This window comes from Zonotrichia albicollis, chromosome 15, assembly GCF_047830755.1.
Source record: "Zonotrichia albicollis isolate bZonAlb1 chromosome 15, bZonAlb1.hap1, whole genome shotgun sequence".
In the NCBI taxonomy this organism is placed as follows: domain Eukaryota; kingdom Metazoa; phylum Chordata; class Aves; order Passeriformes; family Passerellidae; genus Zonotrichia; species Zonotrichia albicollis.
Window position 1 is genome coordinate 11,619,286 of NC_133833.1, and position 23,802 is coordinate 11,643,087.

Below are 23,802 nucleotides of genomic sequence, written 5' to 3' on the forward strand. Positions count from 1 at the left end.
AGATTCACACAGGCTTCTCAAATTTACCTTCTTTCCCCTTCCTTCCTTTTACATGGACACTACCATACCAAAAAGGGGGGTCTTTCCTTTGGTTTTCTGTATTGTTTGGTTTATTTTTCTTTATATTTCCTTTTTTAAATTATTTTTTAAATTTAAGTAAAATCAGACTTCATACCTGCAATGGCAGGATCTTAGTTCTAAGCCAAATAAAAGGCCAAAATGATTGGCTGGGGAAATGAAAAGTTGCTAGGTTTTCAAGTAACTTTTTTTTTGCACACAAAAAGAACTTTGTAAAGAATTCCTGTGAGAAGAAACTAAAACTGGTTGAAAATTGAGCAGAAAATGAGAAAAACTTGATGAGCCTACTGTGAGGGTACTTTGGTGTTGGGAATAAGACAGGTGTGAGGTATTTTTGACTCTTATGAAACCAGTTATGGTTACTACCTGAATACAGAAATGGAAAAGTCAATTTTTACACCATTTTATGACGGGCTTTCATATTATTTTGACATAAAACTTCCACTAAAATAATCCCAGGTACTTATTTTAGCACACTTCCTTCTTTTCACTCATCTTTCAGAAAAGCATTGCCTGAGAGGAATTTTGCCAAAATTATTTCATCAGCTTTAAAAGAAACCCTTCATAATGCAATTTATAGTTTTATCTCAACAAAAAGTTCTGTATTCTGTTCACAGATCTCTGATAGCCAAGATGGTTTCTTTTGAAAGCCTCCTGATCTAATAATTTTAAAGAATAAATCACAGACTGAGAAATAATAGCTACATCTAAAGGGAAAATTATTCTCAGTGCTTTAGAGAAACATTTTAAATGAGTCAATATGTATATGTGATTTTAATTCTAACAATCAGAACATTTTCCTCCTCCCATTGTGGAAGGAGTCTTGTTATTAGTTTTGGAAACTCAAGGACCAAGATAGAGTTATAAATGTTGAATTCAGATACCATTTATTTATAGCCAAGATGAAAGGTTTTCTTTGTTAAAAACTTATCAAACACTTCAGAAAAAGGATTATTATTGTATTGTGTGTCACTTTTCAGGGAGACTGAAATTTAGAAAGGCCAATTCAACACTAACAAAGATGCTCCACATTGAACATCTGAATAAACGTGTTGACATCTAACAGAACACACACAGAAGTTTAAGTATTTGCAGAATTTGATCAAAGTAATGATTACCATTACTGTGCAGAAATTTGAACCCTTTTAATACAAGAAATTACTATATAGGGAAATTCATTGCTGCAAAATCATTAATATTTAGAAGATTAAAGAAAGAAGAGGAAAGTTAAGACACCACTCAGGCACTAATGCAAGTAGCTAAAATTCTAGCACTGGCTCCAGTAAATCATGAATGAACTCAGAAAAAATATCATTTTACAACACTGACGTATTTTTATCTTAAAGAATTTGTATCACTTTTATGAAATACACAAAGTGCATCCTTAAAACTGGGCATACTAAAGTTTTAGGTAGTGTTTTTTTCCAGTTGGTTTCTCAACATTCGTAACTGGACTGGAAACTTCTTGCACAAAGTTCTCTCCTCCTCTCACCCCTCAGATCAGTGTTACAGCAGTGAGCAATCCATCACATGGGCTTGGAGCTGTGTTCAGTGAATATTGGTCAGATCAAGCTCCCAATTTCTGAAAATTGTATGTAAAAAGTCCTCAGATCAAGAGAATTTAAAATTATTTAGGAAAATATATTTGTACACCTGATGGGGTTTAATCAGAACTAATTATTTGATGGTTCTCATCAAACATACAACATGTATTTAAAACATCACATGTAATAGAAATCACCAGCAAAGTTTCAAAATTATTTAAGGCTGTATTCTGCACACTGCTTATATATGGGGTTTATCAGTTACTTTTGCAGAGCTTTAACAAACTGCCACCAAAAGCTACACAATACAGTGGAAAATAATGTTCAGATGGGAAATTTGGGACTTTTTCTTTTCACTTGTTTGTGCCCAAGGAGTTTCATGGCAATATTTTTATGCTGAAACTACATGCCTAAAAGAGAAGACTGTCAACACTGATCAAAAAAACCCCATAAACAAAGCAATCATTTTAGCATCAAAATAGTCTGGTGCCTAAGTGAATACATGTATATTTATTAAAAAATTAACGAACATGGGCGTAAATAAAATTATTTTGGTCTTGTAAAGTGATATGACATAATAACAAGAATATCTTTCAGATGGGCAGTCACTTAGAATTACTGTAAAACTTGCCAATATCAGTTTGGTGTTAATCCTGCAGCCATAGTTATTCATACATTTCCAATAATTTCTCACTGACACTAAGCCAGAGGTCCCATTACTGGAATAAGGAGTTGCTCAGTAAGAGACAATTTTTCACCTCACAAGGATTAGGCCCTTTTGAAGAAGTGTCGTGATAGGAGATGTGGATCTAAGCCCTATTAAAATATGACTTTATCCTTATCTATGATGCCATGAAATGAATATTTCATACACTCCAGTGTTTGTATCAGCAGAGCTAAAGCTGTGTGGACACAGGACCTGCACATTTGAGCATTTCAGGGGGAGCAAGGCCTGCCTGTGAGTTTTTCATGGCCATGCTGCATTCCTGACTGCTGGGAGCTGCAGTGCTGAGACACAACAGCTACTATTGCCATATTATAACATAATAGCTATTATAACAGCTATTATTGTCATAAACACAGTACCAAAACTACTGATCTAAAGTAGATTTGAAAATTAAGTTAAATTCTATTGTTAATAACTTGATGGGGCAAAAAAACAAATTACAGATGCTGTTTCCCTACTTGAAAATATATGATTCAGAAATATGGATGAAACCCTTTGACTAAATTCTGCTGTAGTGACTAAACCACCTAAACATAACCTGCATGCCAAAACTCATGTACTCCAAAATACTCCAGTGAGTATGGAAAGCAATGTTAGACTCCTTTCTGAAATTTTGAATCTTCAAAAATCTAAAGAGTGAAAGCTGCTAATAAAAATCTATAGAAACTAACTACAGTAAAAATATCTTAGAAAATTAATCTGTTCTTTTAATATAAGATTTCCCATATTATTCATATTATGTCTTCTTCATGGCCATCCAAATAATGCTTTAGGGTCTTTAGGGTTTAAAATTTTCATGATTAATGGTAATCTGGAAAAAATATCCTGATGATTTGGATTGTGTTTGCATTGGTTTCTTTTTTACTGCATTCAGTCTATTGACATATATCATTAAATTCTGTAGCAGCTGCACAAAAGTTTAAAAGGGAAGAGGAGTGAATGGATGAAAGGGAAAGAAGCAAATGTTTGGTCAAGGGGAACTCTTTCCAAGTCTCAGTCCCAGTACAATTAAACTCCTATATGCTTTAGTAATGACCACCACTTTCTCCAATGGAAAACTGAATTTTCACTTGAATAATGAATTATTAAATGTTTAGATAAAGCATTAGACACAGATGACCAGTAACAGATGCACATACATAGGATGGTTGATTTTTTTACAGTACCTTGCAGATATACATGCCAGTAAGCTCCAAAGCAGAGGCAGCTTTAAGGTCACCAGCTGTGCCTGGCAGTGTCCTGCAGAGAGAGATGAACTGGCTCATTTGGAGCTGGCTCTGTCCCTTCAGCCCTCCCCTTGTCACAGGGAGTGTCAGCCACTCCAGCTGTAAAATATAGATATTATTATTATTATTATATATATTCCTACATATACAGTCCTATATTCTATTAGGGTGATCATTTGATTACTTATTTTTTTAGCATTCATGGGAATAATTGGAGTGTTCTGGGTTTCTCTCTTGGTGCAGTCTGAACTGCAGATTTGCAGACCATGGCACCTGCACCCCACACAGAGAAACCTCAAATGCAGAGGGAGAGGTGGCGCGTGTGAGACGGGAAGTGAGTTGGGTAAGACTGCAGGTGAAGAACAAAGTGGAACTGGAGGGTGGATTAATGTGAATTCAAGCTCAGAAAATCAGAGTCACTGAATCATTAGGGTTGGAAAGGATCTCTGGAGATCCTCCAGTCCAACACCCCTGCCAAGGCAGGGTCACCTGGAGAGGTGACACAGGAAGGTGTCCAGGTGGGTTTGGGATGTCCCCAGAGAGGGAGACTCCAGGAACCTCCCTGGGCAGCTGTTCCAGGGCTCTGCCACCCTTAACATAAAGAAGTTCTTCCTCACGTTGAGGTGGAATTTCTTGTGTTTCTCTTTATGGCAATATCTCCTCGTTCTATTGCTGGGCATCACTGAAATGAATCTGGACATACACATGCAAACACAGAGAAAAATACCCCCAAAACCTGATACAGGATGTCAGAGGGCTTTTTTTTTTCATTGTTATGCTCCACAGCCTGTTTAGGGTTGTACTTTTTAAAACAGATTTCTATTGCAATGTAAGTTTCTTTTAACATGAATGATAAGATAGAATTGTCCATTCTCCTAGTTTTGCCTACTAAGAAACCAACATCATATCCAACACCTAATGCTGAAAATCTCAGCAGTTCTGAGAGTCTTCTCACATGGCAAGGCCTCATTTTATCCTCTCAGTAATTCCTGTCCCACTGAAGTCAGTCTGTTGCTGAGAAAAGCCAGGGCATATCCAGTATAGATTCATACAGGTAGTTTTGTGCTTATCTAAGAACTGGGAAATCACTCAAAGTTAAATTATAACTCAGTAAGGATCTTCAAAAAGGATTTCTTACACTGCATAATGCTTTTGCAGAAAGCTCTCAACCTACATTCCAGCTGATTTACAATACCTCTAAATATTTTTTCCTTCATTTCTTCTTTTTTATTCTATACAGATGATCAGCTAAAACTTCACACTCCACTTCAGACCACAGACTGTAATGTAAATTGATCTTAAATGGCACATAAGTCTTTCCCTGGCCTTCTGGACAAAAAGGAATTTCTCCATTCTAGAAAATGAGCTGTTTTCTCTGAATGGAACTTCTGAACGAGCACCAGGGAGGCTTTTGAGAATACAGGAGAAAGAGACATATTCATTTTCTTTTTAGAAAAGATATGACAGCTGATGATAGAAATGGACATCCAGATAACTTCACTGGAAGGAGATGTAACTTTCTGGGCTCAAAGCAGGAAGCTGTTTACTTCATACAGGACAAGTTTCTTATACAGTGAATAAAAAGACCTCAGGAAGTACCAGGAAAGAACCATAAATTCCAGAAAAAAAAGAGCCCACCACGATAGTCAGGTATCTATAATTATTATTAGGTAAGGAAGATCCTTTCTCATGGAATGAGACTAAAACTCATTGAGCACCAATGAAATTAGGGACTACAGCTGCCCCTAGAGAAAACATCCAACACAAAAAAAAAGGGTGAAGAGATACTTTAGGTGATGGAGAGATGAGAAAGGAACAGTATATAGTGCCCATTCTAGATGTACTGATCTTTTTAGACCCAATTTGGTGAATGACTTCTGATGACTTTAAACTTAGCATTCACTGCACGTTTCCTTGTGATAATGGAGTTTGGCCTAAATTGTCATGGTGCTGTAAGGAGTAGAGTGTGAGAGTCTGAATTCACCTAGAGTGAATTCTTGTGGAGGTGTAATGTCTTTAAGGGCATTTTATTTAGATGAGCACCTACCTCAGAAGAGCTCTGGTGCAGTAAGTAGAAGCTTTGCTGTTTGAATTGGGTCAGGTTTCCTATTTTAATGTCCAGAAGTAAACTGCTTATTTGATTTTTCTAATGAAGAAAAAATTTAGTTTTGCATTAAGCCAAGAACCGAAAAAACCAGCAAAACAGAAAATAAAATTAATTGCTTTTAAATTTTTCATATGAAGGGGTTAGAACATAATTTATATCAGAACATGTAACCATCTCCTTCAATGTGAGAAATTTACAAAAGGACTGTACATTTTTTTTTTCCATATGAAAAAAGAGTGAGTGAAGGGAGATACATATTTTCACAAGTTCCAACACCTGCCAACTGGTTCAGACAAACTGAGGTAAAAGAGGGGTGATGGTGGTAGGTTGAAGAAAACTCTTGAGAGAATAGTGAGGATTATACCTAGTGTCATTCTGGGGTATTTGTATAGTTGCAACAAAAAATTAATATGCAAGTCTTGTCAGACTGAATATTGGGTATTCAGTCTGACACACGGTGATATCCTCTTATTTATATAACAGTAATATTTTTAACACAACTGCTGTCAAAAAAGGAGGCTTTAATGCTGATGAAAACCACCAGTGACTGCATAAGCAGAAGAGAAATGTAACAAATACCTTCCCATGTAAATGAGTACCTCAGCTGCATAATGTTTTTTCATGTGATGTCCTAAGCAACACAGAAAAAGTTGACTACAGTAGCTTTACTTGTTCTCTCTTAAATAAAGGACATGGAGCATGCAATGATATTATCCCTGAAAAAAAAAAAAAGTTTTTCTTCTTAATAAGGGGGGGGACGCAGAGCCCAAATATTTATATAGATTCAAAGAGAAGAAAAATATTTTGAATTCATTAAACTCAGTGATATCACTCCATTATAGGAAATCTCTAGCCGCATGTTTCTGAAAGGGGAGAGATTTTACCAGGGATAGTTCTGCCCTTACCTTTTGCTCTTATCCTCTTTTATTGGCAGCTGACAGATGCCAAATACATGGCTCAAAACACCACTGATTTGACCCAGAATAATGGCTGCATTATGATTACAGCAAAGTGATAGCAGACAAGAGAAATTCAGTAAATCATGCAAGAAACTTAGTGCAACAGTTGATCACCTCTAAATAAGAAAAGCACTATTGTTTAAAACATTTTCATATCTTGAGGATCAGTTCTATTTTTTGGATGTAGTGGAAGGACATTTTCACACATAATCAGTAAAGAACAACACAATGTGTAGGCCTAGCTGTGAAATCTGGCCATTGTGTATGAAACTAAATATTAGTCTTACAAGATAGAACTTGCATCCGTTTGCAATTTATAGCCCTAAGACTCATTCTTCCAAAATTTAAGCAAAATGTTAAAGAAATATCATTTTTACCATACCTAAACCAACATATACAGATTATTACCAGAAATAAAATATCAGTATAAGTAAAAAAGCTATTTAAAATAAATGAAGGATAATAATGATCTTTTGGAAGGGATGGAATAAGAAGTTATTTATTTTTTATGCTTGCATAAACTCTTTCTAGATGATGCAGGTAGTCATGTATGAAATTGTATTTTTTACTGAATGTCATCTTGGACTTTGATGGGAACCCTTGAGATAAAAGACCACCTTTCTTTCTGAGCTATTTATCTTCTTCAAGTTTTTGAATGCTCCATGTTCTGCTGAAAAATACTTCTGGTTCTATACATTGATGAGAAATGCACCTTAAAGGGGATCTTATACATACCTCTAATAACCTTCTGTCAGGATTCCTGCCCCCCCAAAAAGTGGAGAAAATGAGTATTTTCCTTCACTAGTGGCTCAATTTTATATTGTGTAACACTAATAGCATATTCTGGTCATATGAAGCTTTTGTTAATCCACAGCAAAATATCTTCAGATCCAAACAGAATTCTGCCTGCTGCAACAGATTGAGGATTATCCACTTAATTCCACTTTCATTTAATTCCCTTAGATTATTTTCCAAGAGAGAGAAAAAGAGATAGCAGGAGGAAGAATGAGGAAAAAAAACCATTAAGAGAAATTAATCAGATAATGGTAGAAAGCCTTACTAAACTAATCAATGTGTTAGTCAATGTGTTATTAAGTGATGCACTTTTGGACCCATTGAACCACACATATGTTTGCCAGAGGTGGAGAAGAGAATGAGATGTGCCCATGATAATCAGGCACCAAGATCAGTTATCTCCTGGGCATTTTGAGTACATCCCACTGAAGGGTGGCAGAGTTTGTACTCTGCTTTTCCTCACCAAAAACTGGTGAAGACAGAAGAGATTTCACACTACAAATTAACACTAAAAGGGCTTCAATCAGGTGGACAGAAGATACTGAAGCAGGCAAGGGAAAACAGCTTATCAAGAAGTCTGCAATTATTTTTTCCCTCTGCTACCCTGATCAATGCCAAATGTTTCTACTTTTATAGCCCTAAGATTCATTCTTCCAAAATTTAAGCTTTTGAACTGACTTCTGTGCAGAAAAATAATCACCTGATCTCCCAAAAATCAACGCCATAATTCTATATGTAAATCATCAGCATATTTTTGTGAATGGACAATATTTTCAAGACAACTGTGATACCATGGCTCACACAGATAAAACAGGAAAGGCAGACAAACACATAAATGTCAGTGAATGAAAAACACCAACAAATAATTGATATATAATTAAAATTACAGTCAGCTCAATCTTCTTAGATGGATTACGGATAGCCCTTAGAGTTACTTAATTCAAGGAGTAAGGACTTCAGCTATGAGTCTAGAAAGGTTGTACACTTGCTGTGTGTGAATAAGAGTCCGAACTGAACCTGCTCCGGAAGTGAATTATGAAGAGCAGAATTATAAAGCATTTATAATATGCTGACAAGAAGCCTGCTATGTTTCAAACAGAAAACAAGTGCAGGGATTGGGAAGATGAGTTATTATGCTCAAATTAACAAAGATGAGAAATGCAGAGCAGCCATTTGCATGAAGTGAAGACAGCCTGGGTATTTGTTTTGGGAGTCAGAGAGCAGAGCCATTCCACACTTGAAGAAGAACACAGGAGAGAAGCTGGTAGTGGTTTCAGAAGGAAGATGGGGTGTGTGACCCATGTAATAATATTTACTCTGCCAAGAACTGTCTTAGTAGTTGAACTTGAATACTGAAAAGACACCTTTTGGCTTCTGCTCCTTGAGCCTCTGAGGGAACAAAAATGTTTGAGTGTTAAAGTTTTGTTTCGTAATGGAGTAAGGAAGTCACTATTTTCTGGCAAGGTGAGGATTTGGAAGAGGGAAGGTTACCAGCAGTAAAATACTTGGAGGTCCTTAGAATACAATTACAAATATTACTACTCCTTTAATGAAGCCAAATAATTAACCACTATCACAGACCACGTTGTATTGAATAAACATATTGGATATTTGTAAGCTCTTTGGGACAAGAACAATCAACAATACATTAATAAGGCCTTTTCTCATTTTATTTCCTGGTTTCTAAAGGAAATGCTAAAAAACTTCACTAAGCTGCTTTAAGGACTTATAGCATGCACTTAAATTATTTAAAACCTTAATAAGGCTCTAATGTAGCACATGAGATTAAAGTAATGACAAATCTTTTGGGCCAAATTCCTAAATTCCATGTCCAGCACAGCTAACAAGGCTCTGAAAGCCATATTTAAACGGTGAACAACATGAAAATATTCCTCTCTGCACTGGTTTTTGTGATCCAGATTCACAACTCTGCCTCCTTTATGTCAAAAAGTTGTAAGTCTAAGGTACTGCTCCTTTGTCCAGGTGAGGACAGTTATATTTCCTCTCACAACGTGCCAACAGCACCTCCAGGGAAAGTTAATTGCTCTGAAATTAAATTAAACAATTCCAAATTACCTACTATTAATATCCAACCACTTTCAATGACTGTTTTATCCATTTAATGCATTTTAACCACTTAATAGCCAAGTACTTTTACTCTGGTATACCTCTTAATAAGGATTATTTCTATAACGAGTTCCAAAATTTACTATTCTGTCATCTAGGGATTATATGTGCAAAAACAACCCATAAATAGATTTGATATTAAAAGGGAATATGAATAATTTTAGCCTTAGTGATTTCAAAAAGCGAATTTTATTTTAGCCATTGAAATAAAATTAATCTTTGGCCAGAAACCAAGAAATTCAGCTCTTACGGTAACTTTGAAAAAGTTCTGAGCATGTGAAGGCTTATGGTGAATACTAGAAGGGAAAACTGTGAGCAGCTTTAATTATACAATTTATTAAGGAAGGAAAAAAAAGAAAAGAAAGAAGAAAGGTACTATATCTGTAAAATAAATTCTTTTGTTACCATCCCCAAGGCTCTATCTCTCTTCATCTCTCTATAGTAGATAAGCACAGACGTGATTAAATTCAATGCAACATATATTCAGACTAAATAATGAGAAACATTTGTTATCTGCAATCATTACCTGCATATGCAATGTTCTGAGCTCCTCAATAAAATAGTAATGAAAGAATTTAATGAAAAGCACAGAAGTTTAATAGTCAAATTACCTCCAATCATAAATAGGTATATTTTAAATAGGACCTCTCATTTTAGTTAACGAGCAGCAATTCCAAGTGGTAGGAAAACAATGTATTTCTTTAACAAAGATATCATGTCTGCAATGGCACCTTGGAAAACAGGCTGGGGCAGCTAAGCTGGGCTTCAGTTTTGCAAGGTTTTAAGCATTCAAGCCTTTATCCAGGAAAACACTTTCATTTGTGTTTAAGTGTTTACCAACATGGTTTTCTGCACAAGGATTGGAATACTGAGCAGCTGGCAGTATGGAAAGCATAATCCTGGAAAATCTGACAGATATAAGCTAAAAATGCAACATTTGCCAGCACATGTATTCCATTTATGTCCTCTCTTCTAAATTATATCTTTGGTAATCTGTCCTGGAAAACTGTAGAGCTTAGAATAGCACCTGTTTTTTATTAAACAAATTATCCTGAGGTGTGTTTGCCAGATTCCCCAGGATCTCAGGAGGATAAATTGCATGCAGAGTTTTACTTCAGTGGCTTCCAGTGGAATTTCTTTTTATCAATACTCTGTCAGTTATCCTGCATAAGTCTGTAGCTCATAAAAAGCTACTGGATCTGTAGCAAGGGAAAACTCAAGATGGATTTATCCACATGGGAGATATGCTACGATTAGTGAAACATCTTCATCCTTAGCTTCTGCTCATCTACCATTAATTTTACGGGTTTGCAAGTGTCCATCCTTACCTGATGGCCCCATCAGCATCTGCTCAAGTCATGGAAAGACTTGTTTTTAAAGAGCTAATAATTATGGAGTTTGGGTAAGATACACAAATTACCAACAAAATCTCTAAAGCCTCATGATGCCTCCTCTAATCATAGAAAATGGGTCTGGAACCCCCTGCATTTTGCCAATGAACCTCTTCTGAGTTGCCATGATGCTTTGTGCAGCTACCCTAAATTCCTTTGTGCACCTTGCTTCAATGCTCACATCAAGTACAACCTCCATAAATGACCCCACATGTAGCTGGTGCTTACATTCAGAGGAGACCCCACAGCTGGCCATGGACTAATCCAAGATGACCTGGTAATGCCAGATGGCAACATCTGTCTATCCCTGCTTGGTCTTTAAAGCTCCTTGCTGTTGTGCCATAGTGGCTGCTCTACAGAGCTGATGAGGAACTGGACATTGTGGCCTGAATACAGGGACACGTTGGTTTTCAACTGAAACAATCTTGCAGCACATTTAGTAGATCCTTTGACTTAGCCACAGTACAGAGCTGCAGGAGATGAGGAGACAAGGAGAAAAGAAAATCCTCTTATATAATCTCTCAAGCTGAAGGAAATATTTTCATCACTGTATGTCTTTCTGGACTTTGTATCATTCTCTGTAGCATCATCAGCACCCTGTATTATTCCATTAATAAACACATTTTTAAACTCTAGCCACATGAGTCTACATCTCTTAGACCTTAACATGGTTTCTTCTCTCCAGAAATTTCAGAAATAAATTGGTAATAGTGCTGGATAAACTTGGCTCCCAATGCAGTGTTTCAAAAGAATGCTTTTGGAATATGTCTATGGTTGCATCCATACTACTTCTGACCCTTGTAGCCAGTTATACACATTAATCAAATTCACTCATAGCTTCTACTTGTTATGGTTCTTATTCTTGCTCTCTTTTCCAGTTATGAGGCATCCATCTTTCTCTAGCCCTGAATAACATTACTTACAAAGGAAATTTCTAGTATCTTTCTCTGTAAAATTTTCATTCCTTTTTACAAGGAAAAATTTCTCCGACCGTAATCAGAGCAATGACAATTTATAAAGTAAAATTCTATAATGCTGACAAGAGTAAAAAAAAGGTATGCCAAAATATTTGTGGAGGAAAAAAAGAATTCTGGGAGATACATGTTTGTATGTGTATGGAATAGAAATTGCTCCTACTTTCCTGGTGTTTTGACGAGCCTTAATAGTCACATTCAAATGCAAGGGATGGGAAGATTGGCTTTGCAGTGATCATTATGCCTAGCCCACTCAAACGTCAAAAACTTCAGAGCTAGGTAGAATTTGCATGTTATGTGCCTTACATTTTACTTACTGGAGACCGATAAAAAAAGATAAAAAGATAAGACATTAAAGATAAGACACACAGTTTCTTCTCACTAAAATAAAATTACAGATTCACCATTATATTTATTACTTAGGACCTTTTAAAAACAATTCAAAATTTTTTCAGAGAAAAGGTTCTGAAATTCCTGCATAAAAAGCTGAATATAGTGAGATAGGTGAATATAGTTGAATAGTGAGACTGTTGTTCTATGGACTAAATATCCAAAGTAAGATTTTCAAAAAATTTTCAGGACCCCAGCATTTCTTTTTTAAATTGTCTCTGGAAACGTGGGGCATAAATAAGCAAGTAAGATGTAGCAGCTTTGCATCACAATTGCTGTGATGATTTTTGGAAGCACCATGTGTGAAGTGCAGCTGCAGCCCAGCAGCACACCACAGGCACTGCTTTGCCCTGAGCCTGCACGGCCTCAGGACAGAGGCTTGTCAGGGTCTGAACTCCTCCTGACCTGCCCACAGCTCTGTTTTACTTGGTTTAGCTGCCACAGCCATTTATCTAATTGACCAGGCATCTGTGGCTAATTTATTTGACTTTCTGTATGGTACAACCAGAGTTTTATTTAGACAATAATAACAAGCCATGACTCCATGGGGAATGAGTTGCTGACATCACTGTGCAGAGCAGAGAAATACATAGAATACTACAATAGCACAGACATTGAGAAGTGGACTTAGAATGCAGCATGGCAGGGTAAAGGCACAGGATTGTGGAATAATTAAGGCTGGAAAAGGCTTCTAAAATCATTGAGTCCTGTCATTAACTGCACACTGCCACATTCACCACTGAACTATGTCCCCAAGCATCACATCCACATGAATTGAATACTTCTGGGCTGGTGACTCCCTGGCAGTCTGTTCCAACACCAGACAACCCTTCCAGTGAAGAAAGTTGTCCTAACATCCAACCTAAACCTCCCCTGCTGCAACCTGAGGCTGTTCCCTCTTGTGCTGTCCCTTTTTACCTGGCACAGGAGATTGACCCCTAGCTGGCTACAGTCTCCTGTCAGGGAGATGTAGGGAGGGATAAAGCACCCCCTAAACTCTTTTTCTCCAGGGTAAACAGGCATGGGATGAGTTGGGAAACCCTGCCTGGGTGCATCTTAGAGCACAGATGCTGACAGTCCTTACCCAGAAGCTGGCATGCTTATATGTCCCACAGGATTAAGGAGATCCTGACCTGAAGCCATCCTGATAGTACCAACCACCAAAGAAAGTCCATCAAAACAAATAAATTCCATAGGGGAATTGCAGAACACTTGTTGACGATTTTCCTACTCAGCTGACATAGAGACATTAGTTTGCCACTTACATTCTTAATGTATCACACATCTACCCTGTTATCAGAACTAAATTCCACATCCACCTCTGCACAGTCTGTTTTATGAGCATGAGTGCAAACAGCGTCTTGCATGATATAAGTTGGTTTATGTGGGAACACATGGGTTACTATTGGTTACCATGCATTAAAAATGAAGTTAAATCAGAACCATTGTTTAAAAAAGAAACAACAGAAACTAGTTTAATTTCCACCATTTGCTTACTCTTATTTTGTGAATGAGTTAGCTACATCATGATGTAATTACAGACATGTGTATTGAGCAGCTATTTTCTGTTCATTCAGCTCTTTCTTCAGATGCATTTCTGTCTAAAAACATTCCAGTAATGATACTGCCATGATCTGAGAGAAGTAAGAATTATTAATACAATCAGAATAAACCTATACTGGTTTCACTGTTTTTTGACTCCCTAAACATTGAGGGCTTATCTGACCCACTTGCTTTACCAGCAATAAGGGCTTTAATGCTGCTGGTAAGCACAATGCAAAGTCATTCCCTAAGGAATGGTTAGGGATTGTTTCCTCCTCCATCGTGAGATGGTTCAGCATCATACCCACTTTTCATCATACACAAATAATAAGGGACATTTATGTGCTTATTAAAGTTGTAAAAATGGTTTTCACTCACATGCAGAGAAGAGATCACTTGGCTCAGCACAGCAAGTAGGACACTGGTCCTTTAGCTGGGGTAAGCATCCCATGCTCCTGGCTCCCAGCCCAACACCAGGAACACTTCATTATAGAGCTCTTGTGTGTGCTGAGAAGGAGAAGATGAGAATGAAAACACTCCCTGACAGATTTAATTCTAAGAAGGATTTATATTCAGCTGAACATGAATACGTTCAGCCTAACTTGAATTTATAGCTCATGCTAGTAGACCAATAAAGAAAAAAAAGTATTTTAAATTTGAAAAAATGCCCAGGATTGCTACTCAATAAGCAAAACTGCTGACATTTCTAGCACCTCACATGTTTGTTTTTAAACATTGACAGATAGTGATGAGAAGATGACTACATCATGAGTGATTCCAGAAGTGACTTCCTTCTGGGTGAAATTACCATGCAAACAAAATACAGAAAAAAATTGTGCAAGAATTTTGAAAAAACACAAATATGAGTTCCTTGTAGGGAACTACAGAACATGAACCTATTTTTTTCATTTCTCAAGTCTAATTGAGCAATAGGGTTGGGGGTTTTGAGTTAATGTTTTTTAAATAGATGGCTGGAGGGCATCTGTGTTTTCCTAATCTTACTCACTGAGAAGAGAATTGAGCTTTTTAATTTATAGTGAGATTCTAGAGAAATCACTTAAAAAAGCAATGTACATCATTGGGGAAGAGATATCACATGCAATACTAACAGATGACAATTATATACAATAAAACAGCCAGAAAAAATGAAGTGAGCTCAAGCTAAAACCAACCTAGTCAAATCACATTTCAGTAATGGTTATTTACTCCTTCTCTTGAGATTTTTTTAGCTATAGAGGCAATCTACAGGAGCTGAGTAATAACAGGCAAAAATCCTGCTCCAAATGCCTTAGATTTCACATTCAGAGATGCATAGAATGGTTAAAAAAATTGGAAAAGGAGAGAAGGGGATGGGACAGGAGACGAGTGGCAAAAAATGAAAGTAAAACATAAAAGAAACCTTCTGAGGTGCACATAATTCCAAGATTAAACAATTTACACTTAGATATAGCTAAATACTTTCAGATGAAGCAGATCAACTCAAACTAACCCTATACTGATGCAGAAGAATTGCTGCAGCTATTTCTCCCTTTTCTGTTTGTTTCTAATGCTTTTGCTCACTGCTAACACGAATATCCATAACCACAGTGAAAACAGACACAGAAGTAGATTATATAACCTCCAGTAAATAAAATATAAAGAAACGCAGTCATACAAAATTCCAGCTCAAAAAAAAAAAAAAAAAAAATTGAAATAATCATCTTAAGTTATGGAGGCTTATCTGAATCATCTGATCACATCTGAGACTCCTCCAGAGCTCTAGTAACTATAAATGCTGTACTTCAAGCTCAGGCTGTTCAAAATGAATGATGTATGCTTGTTTCTATAATTATCTTTCTATTCCTTACTGGCCTAAAGTTTCCTTCATCTCTTTACGCTTTGCTATCCTCCCTCGGGGTACCATACAATTCCTCTCCTTACCCATGAATTTTGAATTGTGGTGTAATTCAGCTTTGGTTAATAACACCAATCTGTTCATACAGACCTGGAAATGTACATCCATTATCAATTTATTTAACAATACACCTCAATGGTCTGCTGGAGAAACAGATTCTAGGCTGGGTGCTACATTTCAGCTTTTGGTTCTTTGCCAGAGCTGCTGACACTGCTCTCTGTTTCTGGTAATTTTTGTGACAACTGGCTGTGAGCCCATATTGTTGCAACTAGAAATATTGTAAAAGGGACAATAACCCTCATGGTCACTCACGACTTGAATCCAATCAGTTGTGCAATGCAAGAATTGCACTACAATTTTTCAGCACAGTGAGCTAGAAAACACTGTAAACACTGCAAAGCAGAAGGTTTATTGTTAGCACTCTCAATAAATGCACTCCAAAGGGCTTTTTTAAAGTGTTTTCATGAACTTACAGAAATGAAACAAAACATAAACCAAGTTAAATTTTTCATTTTAAACCTTTCCATATAAACACTTGCTGCAGCCAAATTCAGCTGAATCTGAAAATATGGAAAATAGATGTTGTAACAACAGTTACAAATAGCTAAAACTTTTTACATCTTAAGTGCAGTGATTAATGTGAGTGCATGCCTTGGGCAAGAGATGAAAGAACTGGAAGCTAAACCAGTCTGCCATGATTGACAGTTTTATAGACATTGATACAAAACCACCACTGCCTTGTAATATTTTAGAAATTTGTGAAGACGTTTCAGAACTGGCCTGTTTTACTCAAAATGGTTGAGAAGCACTAGTGAGGTTCTGGGAGATGATGAATGATTACAGGAAAGCTTGTAAAAATCCACAGCATGATCCATAGGTGCTGTGCTGCCAGGTATCATCTCTTCAGGGGAACAGAGTGCAAATGCTCACAGGAATCCAGACAGCCTTTAAATCTCAGGGCAGGCACAGTTTACAGAGATGACTGATTGCTGGCAGTTTGGGGCCTTCATGTTCAGTAAAGATGATGAGAAGTCATTGCTGGGAGCATTCATTTGTGCTCCTCTAGTAATTTCTGTCTCTTAAAAAAAACATGTTGAGACTTGTGTGCTCAGTCCCATAATCTCAGCATTTCAGTTGTACCTGTTTCTTTATGAGAACTGTAATATTCTTTTAATAATTATTTTCATATGTGCTTCAGCCCCTCTATGACTTAGGGACAACAGAAAAATTTAGCTTTGCTTTGTTTTAAATAATCATTTCATGCCAAGATTTTAACTACATTACATAATCTGAGTAGTACATGGAATGATAGCTGCACAGAAGCAGTGTCTAGGAAATAAGCTATCTTCTACAGGTGACCTACCTAAAATCCACCCCACCCAAACCACTGAATAGAAGTAAAAATAATTTTCTTTCCTCCTGTGAAATTCCTCAGCCTCCCTTACAACATGACTACAACAAATGGCCAAAATACAGCTTATGCACCCTTGTAGTCTTTGCTGAAAACTCTATGAATCCAGGATTTCAGCCTCTTCTGGAACATCATAGCTTCATCCAGAACTGCAGTTGCAGCAGCATCACAAAATCTAGGGAAAGGGAGTAGGACTGCAAGACAGTTTCTCAGTGATTTCTTAGCCCAAATTTTTCAACTTCATTTTCTGTTATGGAGCTTCTGATAACTGACTGGATCTTCTCCTGTCTAAGAAAAGCATCTGAGTTTCCATCTTTGATGCAGGAAATCATTTGGGAAGAGATTCATCTTTGTATTACATGATTTGCCCTCCTAATAAAATTGAAGGCTGGATATTTGTGATGAACATTTAGTAGTAAAAGAGAAGTGCCATTTTTATGGCAAGAACAGAAACTTAGTCCTGCACATTGCCTTGGGATTTAAACACCACAAATGGACAGAACAGAAACACAAACACAACAAGAGAATCCGTGGCACAACTTTGTGAAAACATTTTCTGCTTCAATCAAGATTCCTTTACTTAAAATGTGAGTCAGCAAGGGAGAATCTGGACACAGATTTCCAGAGACATTGCATTCTCTTCCACATCTGCAATCTCCACATTCTAAAACATCACATCCGCACACAACATCTCTGTACCCACAGTGGAACCTGGAATTCATCTTGCCTTCCCACTGAGCCTGTCACCACCATGAATAATGTATGACCTAGAGATTAAGGTAATTTTTTATGCACATCAGAGAATGAATTGAACTTGAATTTTCATTAAATTAAACAGTGCTAGTTGAACAGTTAGGTGAACTGGCAAGCCTTGTTTCAATTCTTCCCTGAGAGGCAGAAAACATTGGTGTTTTCAATGGAAAACTCACCAGTTTGTGTTCAAGTAGTTTATTAAATCTTGGCTGAAAACTCCACAGCAGATTTAGTATAAATGATGAAATTGCCCAGATTTTTTGATAAATAAACTTAAATTTTTAATTAGATCTAAATTATTTAGTCATTGGCTACTCATTACTGATACAGGTCTTTCCCTTTAAGCACTAAGTGGCTACTCTGATTCTGCTTGTAAACAACAATGCAATATTAGCAATTAATTAGGTGAGGTTTCACAACAAAATTCTTGGTTATAGTTAAAATTAATTTTGTATATTCAGAAAATTAATTTTGTATATTCAGAACAATTAGAAGACAGGAAATTTGTGAAAATCACGTATTTTATTAGGAAATAACATCTTATTTCAAAATTATATCCTTTGAGAGTTACAGCTCACTACTTAAATAAGATGTGCCCAATCTGTCCCCCATTTTAGACTGTAAAATTATTTGTGCTGTCTGTGATATTAAATAATGCATGGCCTATCTCTACCAACACGTGGTAGTGTCTTCCCAAGAACCATTACATATGGTTCACATTAGAGTGTCTCTGGTATAAAGACGACAGCAGAGATGATCCAAAGTTATAGTGGTGATTTTATGTTAGTAATTAATTAAAACACAGTAGTTTTGAAATGGGTAATCTATACTTTAGATTAAATTTTTGAACTAAAGATTTAAGCCAAAAGACTTGAAGGCATAATAACGTAAGACAGTTATATACTATTAATATAATTTTTTGTTAAGTTTTGCTAAACTGAAGATTATGTTTACATGGGCATCAAACTAACTTCCAGGGAAATGAAAGCACAAAAGAAAAGAAATCATGCTGAATCTAATTTAAAAAAAATAAAAAGATTCCCAAAGTATAATGTGGACTTCAGTATCTTTGCACTGCTAAGAGAATGGTGTATCAGCATATTAATGAAACATTTAAGTAATGGGTTTGACCATGTCTTCTGAAGAAGGATCAATAAAGAAGATGAAAAAAAAATGTTTTCCTAATGTATCAATGATTTCCCAGCAGAGATACCATTTTCTACAATCTTAATGCATTTCGATATAGAAATAATGCCTTTAGTGCTAAGGAGCCCATAAAGGAAGCTTTAACAATGGAAGTGAGCATCATTTCATGAATTCTTTTTCCCTTGCTTGGTGACCCCAGCTCCACCTGCAGTGGGTACCTCTGCCCACAGGGATTACACTTGCACCAAAAATGATTAAATGTTTCCCAGTGAGTATTGAAAAGACATGTATGGATCAAATACACTGGCAAAGATCAGAAGAATAAATTCCTGAACACTTAGTTTGCATCAACCTCAGTTTGTGCTAGAGTTGCTCCTCACCAATGAGCACTCAAAAGAGTTTTATAAATGTCACAAACCAAGCAACAACTTCAATGCAGGATAAGGATTCGTATGTGTTTGTTTTAGGAAGGAAGATAAAAACCGTTAGTTTAGCCCCTGACATGGTAAAAATCTCATTGGCAAAATGAGATTTTTTATATAATTGCAGAATGAGAAACCATTTTATAGATCTTTGCATATATTATTAAGAAAATCAGATCTAAATTAATAAAGGCTTATTAGCACCAGTAATTTCTGCCCTCTTCCTGCTTTGTGAAGCTATATTTCAAATAAATTGAGACATACAAATATCCCCCTGAATTTTAAACACTTGTGGTTACACATATACATATCTATATTTGTAAGTGATCACCACCAGAGCCACCACATGCAGACTCAGCTGGCAAACTGAGAAGGGATTGGACCAGATGACCTCCAAAGGTGCCTTCAACTTTAATTACTCTGTGGCCTCAAGTTTCAAGTCTGGGTTCTAACCTTCCTAAGTAATCTCTTTTCCATCAAGGAAATTTATGGATTTACGGATTTAGGTAAAGCAATGTTGCAGACATCTTGCAGTGCCATTAATATCACTGGGAATATCTCAAATGGTGAGATTTTGTATCTGTACTGAAAAGTTAACCTTCAGAAAATTAAAGTTGAATCTTCAAATAGGTAAATGTGTTTCTCTTCATATCTATATTATTAGATTTGAAAGATTATAGCAGTCAGAAAAATAGATTTCAATATGCATTTGTGTATAATCTAGGCTTTAACAAATTTGGGTTGGACATTAAAAGCACTTGCAAAATTTCAGCCATATAATCAGAAGGACTGAAAAATCTTAAGGAGATGAAAAGGGCTTTGTCATTATAATTTTCATTGTATTAATGGCATTGTATGGCTAAAGCTCTGCTCATATGGATAGAGAAGCATCTCTGATATTTCTGGCTGGAAAGAAGGTTTACACAGAAAATTGCATACCCATGCTCACTTCTGATCCTTGTGGAATTCTCACGAAAGCTGGAATTCAGTAGCATTTTCCCCCAGCTACATTGGCTGTGTTTTCCCTCCCCTGTCTCACACTAATTTCATAAAGTATTTGCTGGTTTTGGAGATGTGGATTGCCAAAATGGCTTGAGATGAGAGATGAGCAAACAAACAGCTGTTTCTGTCATACAAATAATTCCCAAGAAGGAACAGAAGTTTCAGTTCCTGTGGGCTGCTGTTCAATTAGGTTGTTCTAGATCTGAGAAAATTTCTAGCCAAACACACCTCTAATCTTGCACTGTCAATGGACCAGACTCTACTACTCAGCTGGTTTGAGTTTTGAAGCTTTCTCATTGCACTGACATTCAGTAACATATTGCCTTTGTGAAAGAATGCATTTGATTTATTTTTCATTTCCATTCAGAAAAACATATTCTTTTGAGAGAATGGTAGTTTAATTGGTTATAAAACAGGAATAAGGTTTTTATAAATAAAGTTATTTTTCTTCATTCACTTTGCATAGTTTGAAAACATATAATCTAGTGCCTTCTGTTTTCAAAGACTTTATTTAGTAGTATTTCCTTTCCTCCAGGAGAGAAAATTTGGCTTCAATTATGTTTCCCTGAATTACAATTAGATCTTTGAACTCCAGACAAGTGAATAATAAAAAAAAAAAATCCTCCCAATTTAATTAAATTGGCCTGTTTGTCAGTACCAGCAGAATACTATGGACCATATTGCCAATTAAAACTTTGCTTTTGATTCCTAATAAAACACTGCAAGTCCAGGCTTGTGCAGCCAGAATGAAGAGGCTGCATTGCCAATTGTTGATCTGGGAATCCCCCAGGCTGCCATGGCTGGTGCAGTGTGGGTGAGATGGTGCCTGGAGGCTCAGTCAGTGCCTGGTGCCCAGCACACCTAACAAAGGTGGAGATGAGACTCATTAGCAGCTTCCAGCTCAACTCACAGCAAGCCCAGCTCTCTCTCCATACTCACTGCTATTTCCTACAGCCCTGTGTAACCTCAGGCTGCTTCAAATGTCCCTGTGACCTCAGCACCTGCTGGGAGGCAGCATCCCACACTGAGAGGCAGAAAGAGCTGCAGCTCTCCCTGTCAGGCTGTGCCCAGGGGAACAAAGAACCCAAAGCCTCTTTGCTAGTGAGATTGTGTTTGTGCAGGTGATTTAGAGCTCCCAAACACCAACACTGGAAAGCCTCTGGGCCGCTCTGGGTGCTACAAGGTGGATGCATCAGGAAATGTAGGAGCACTACAGGGAAGGGCAGGCACAACCTCAGCTGAGCAAAGATTGCTGTTAACAAAATGGTGCCCTCAGGCTCTGGGAGGAGTGGTTCCTTCCCTACTGCAACATGGCCAGCTGGGCCCCTTCCAATCTTGTGTGCCATGCAGAAGATCCAGCCCCCATGAGAATCTGCTTCTCCCTGCTCTTTCCCACTCCAGATTCTAGCTGCAACTGGAAAATAATTATTTTTCTGCTTTTCACCCTATCACTCTATACACTGGCTTAAGACATTTGTAGTATCATTAAGATATTCCATATCTAGCCAGAAGTGTTTAAACTTTGTCACAGAAGCAGGCCAGGGAAGAAGGGCACTGGCATATTATGCAAAAAACCATAGAGTTGCCTAGCACTGTTCAGCTGATTACCACTAAGATTCTGAAATGAAAATATCTGATTATGTCATATTCTAAAGTAGTTTCTAGAACTGGAGGCACTGATTTTGGGAAAACAAAACATCCATTAAGACTAGTCTACACATTTCTGACTCTGAACTTGCTTTTTTTACTGTACTAAGCAGGTTGAATTAGAACTGCTGTCATAGTTCTGAGGAGCAGAAAAAGCCCAGCAGACAAACTTTTCACCCTCTGTGGATTCTGGTTAGCAAAAGGGAAAAGGAAAACCCTTGGCAAAAAATTTGTGCTCAACTTTCCAAATGCGCAATAAACTCAAGTTCATCGGAGTGGAGAAAAGCTGCAGGAAAAGTTTGTCTGAATAAATATAATTATTGGTCTTGTCAGTAATGTGTTTCATCAAATCATTCTGTCCGACAGAAGTAAAGCAACAACAATGTGTATATAATAAGTGATATTTTGGTGGAGAGTTGCATAAGCTAAGTGACAGATTTGTTTCATAACAGGTCCCACCTGAGTCAATGAGAGAAAAAATAGCCATGACAAAGGTGATAAGCACTGATGTTCCTCTGAACAGACAATGTGATCTCAACCGTACTAAAAGGAAATGATAAAATGAACTGTAACCTCAACTGTTATCTGGCATCTTTATTGAGAGTCTAATTTTGAAAAGGAGACATTTTTAAAATGTTTTTACAGTATTATTAAAATCTTAAATGTGTCTGTGTTTTCTTCCAAAGAAATTACCTTCAAATTTATATCTCTCAAGGCTTTTCTTCTTTTCATTTTTGTCTCTTTAATAGCTCCACACAAAAGGGAGATGATGATTATGAAGACTACACTACAAATAAGACTTGGGTTTTGACTCCCAAAGTCCATGAGAGCGATGTGACTCTTATTTTAAATGGTTTGCTGGAAGGATATGACAACAAATTGAGACCTGACATAGGAGGTACGTTGGTTTTGGTTTTAGATCACTGTTGATTAAGCAGTGAAGAGAAAGAATTTTCATGTCATATTATGCTACTCAGGAAGCAGAATCAATTCAAAGTAGTTACAAGACTAAAATGCAATGCAGAAAAACATCAGAGGCATGTAAATTAGTAATGATTTTGGAAGCTGACATAAATTAAGATGGCTGAATCTATCCTAAGTCATCTAATAAGAGTGTTATAATTTGCTGAATCAGGCAGCTTGTGATGATTTACCTGCATATCACGTTCAGAATTAAACTTCTGGGGAAAGAAAAAGCAATTTTTTATCTTTTTTTTTGTACCTAAGAGATTCTGTCAGAGAATCACAAATAATACAATGGAAAGAAAGGCCAAAAAGAGGCTAATACAGCCTAATCCTTTTATGATGTGATGGATACAGAGCCTCCAACAGCAGCAGGCTTGCACAGATTGATGCAGCCTGGGCAGGAGGTGACAGAATTGGGCACAGAGGAGGAGGTTCACAAAAGATAACTGCAGTCAAGCAAAGCCAGTCTGCCCAGATGGTTCCCACAGCCAATGTAGGTAAATAGAGCCAAGCCTGCACTCAGAATGGAAATCTTATTTGACTCAATCACCTTTTGGAGGGACCTTCCTCTCCACTGATTACTGGGGTAACCCAAAGGAAAAAATCTCCCTGAATTGCTGGAAGTCAGTTTGAGAAGCCCCATGAGAGCATAGAGCAGGCAGACAAAACCTCTGCAGAAGAGGATACAGCAGTAAGAAGAT

At 37.0% G+C, this 23,802-nt stretch overlaps 1 protein-coding gene across 2 annotated transcripts in view; it reads left to right on the plus strand.

The window, feature by feature from the left end:
* GABRG2 (gamma-aminobutyric acid type A receptor subunit gamma2) overlaps positions 1-23,802 on the plus strand; it is a 60,377-nt gene that overhangs the window by 1,845 nt on the left and 34,730 nt on the right. For both annotated transcript variants that reach the window (XM_005483556.4, XM_005483555.4), the window contains exon 2: positions 22,885-23,033. In XM_005483556.4, coding sequence (XP_005483613.1) covers positions 22,885-23,033 — 149 coding nt within the window. The remainder of the gene's footprint in view (positions 1-22,884; positions 23,034-23,802) is intronic.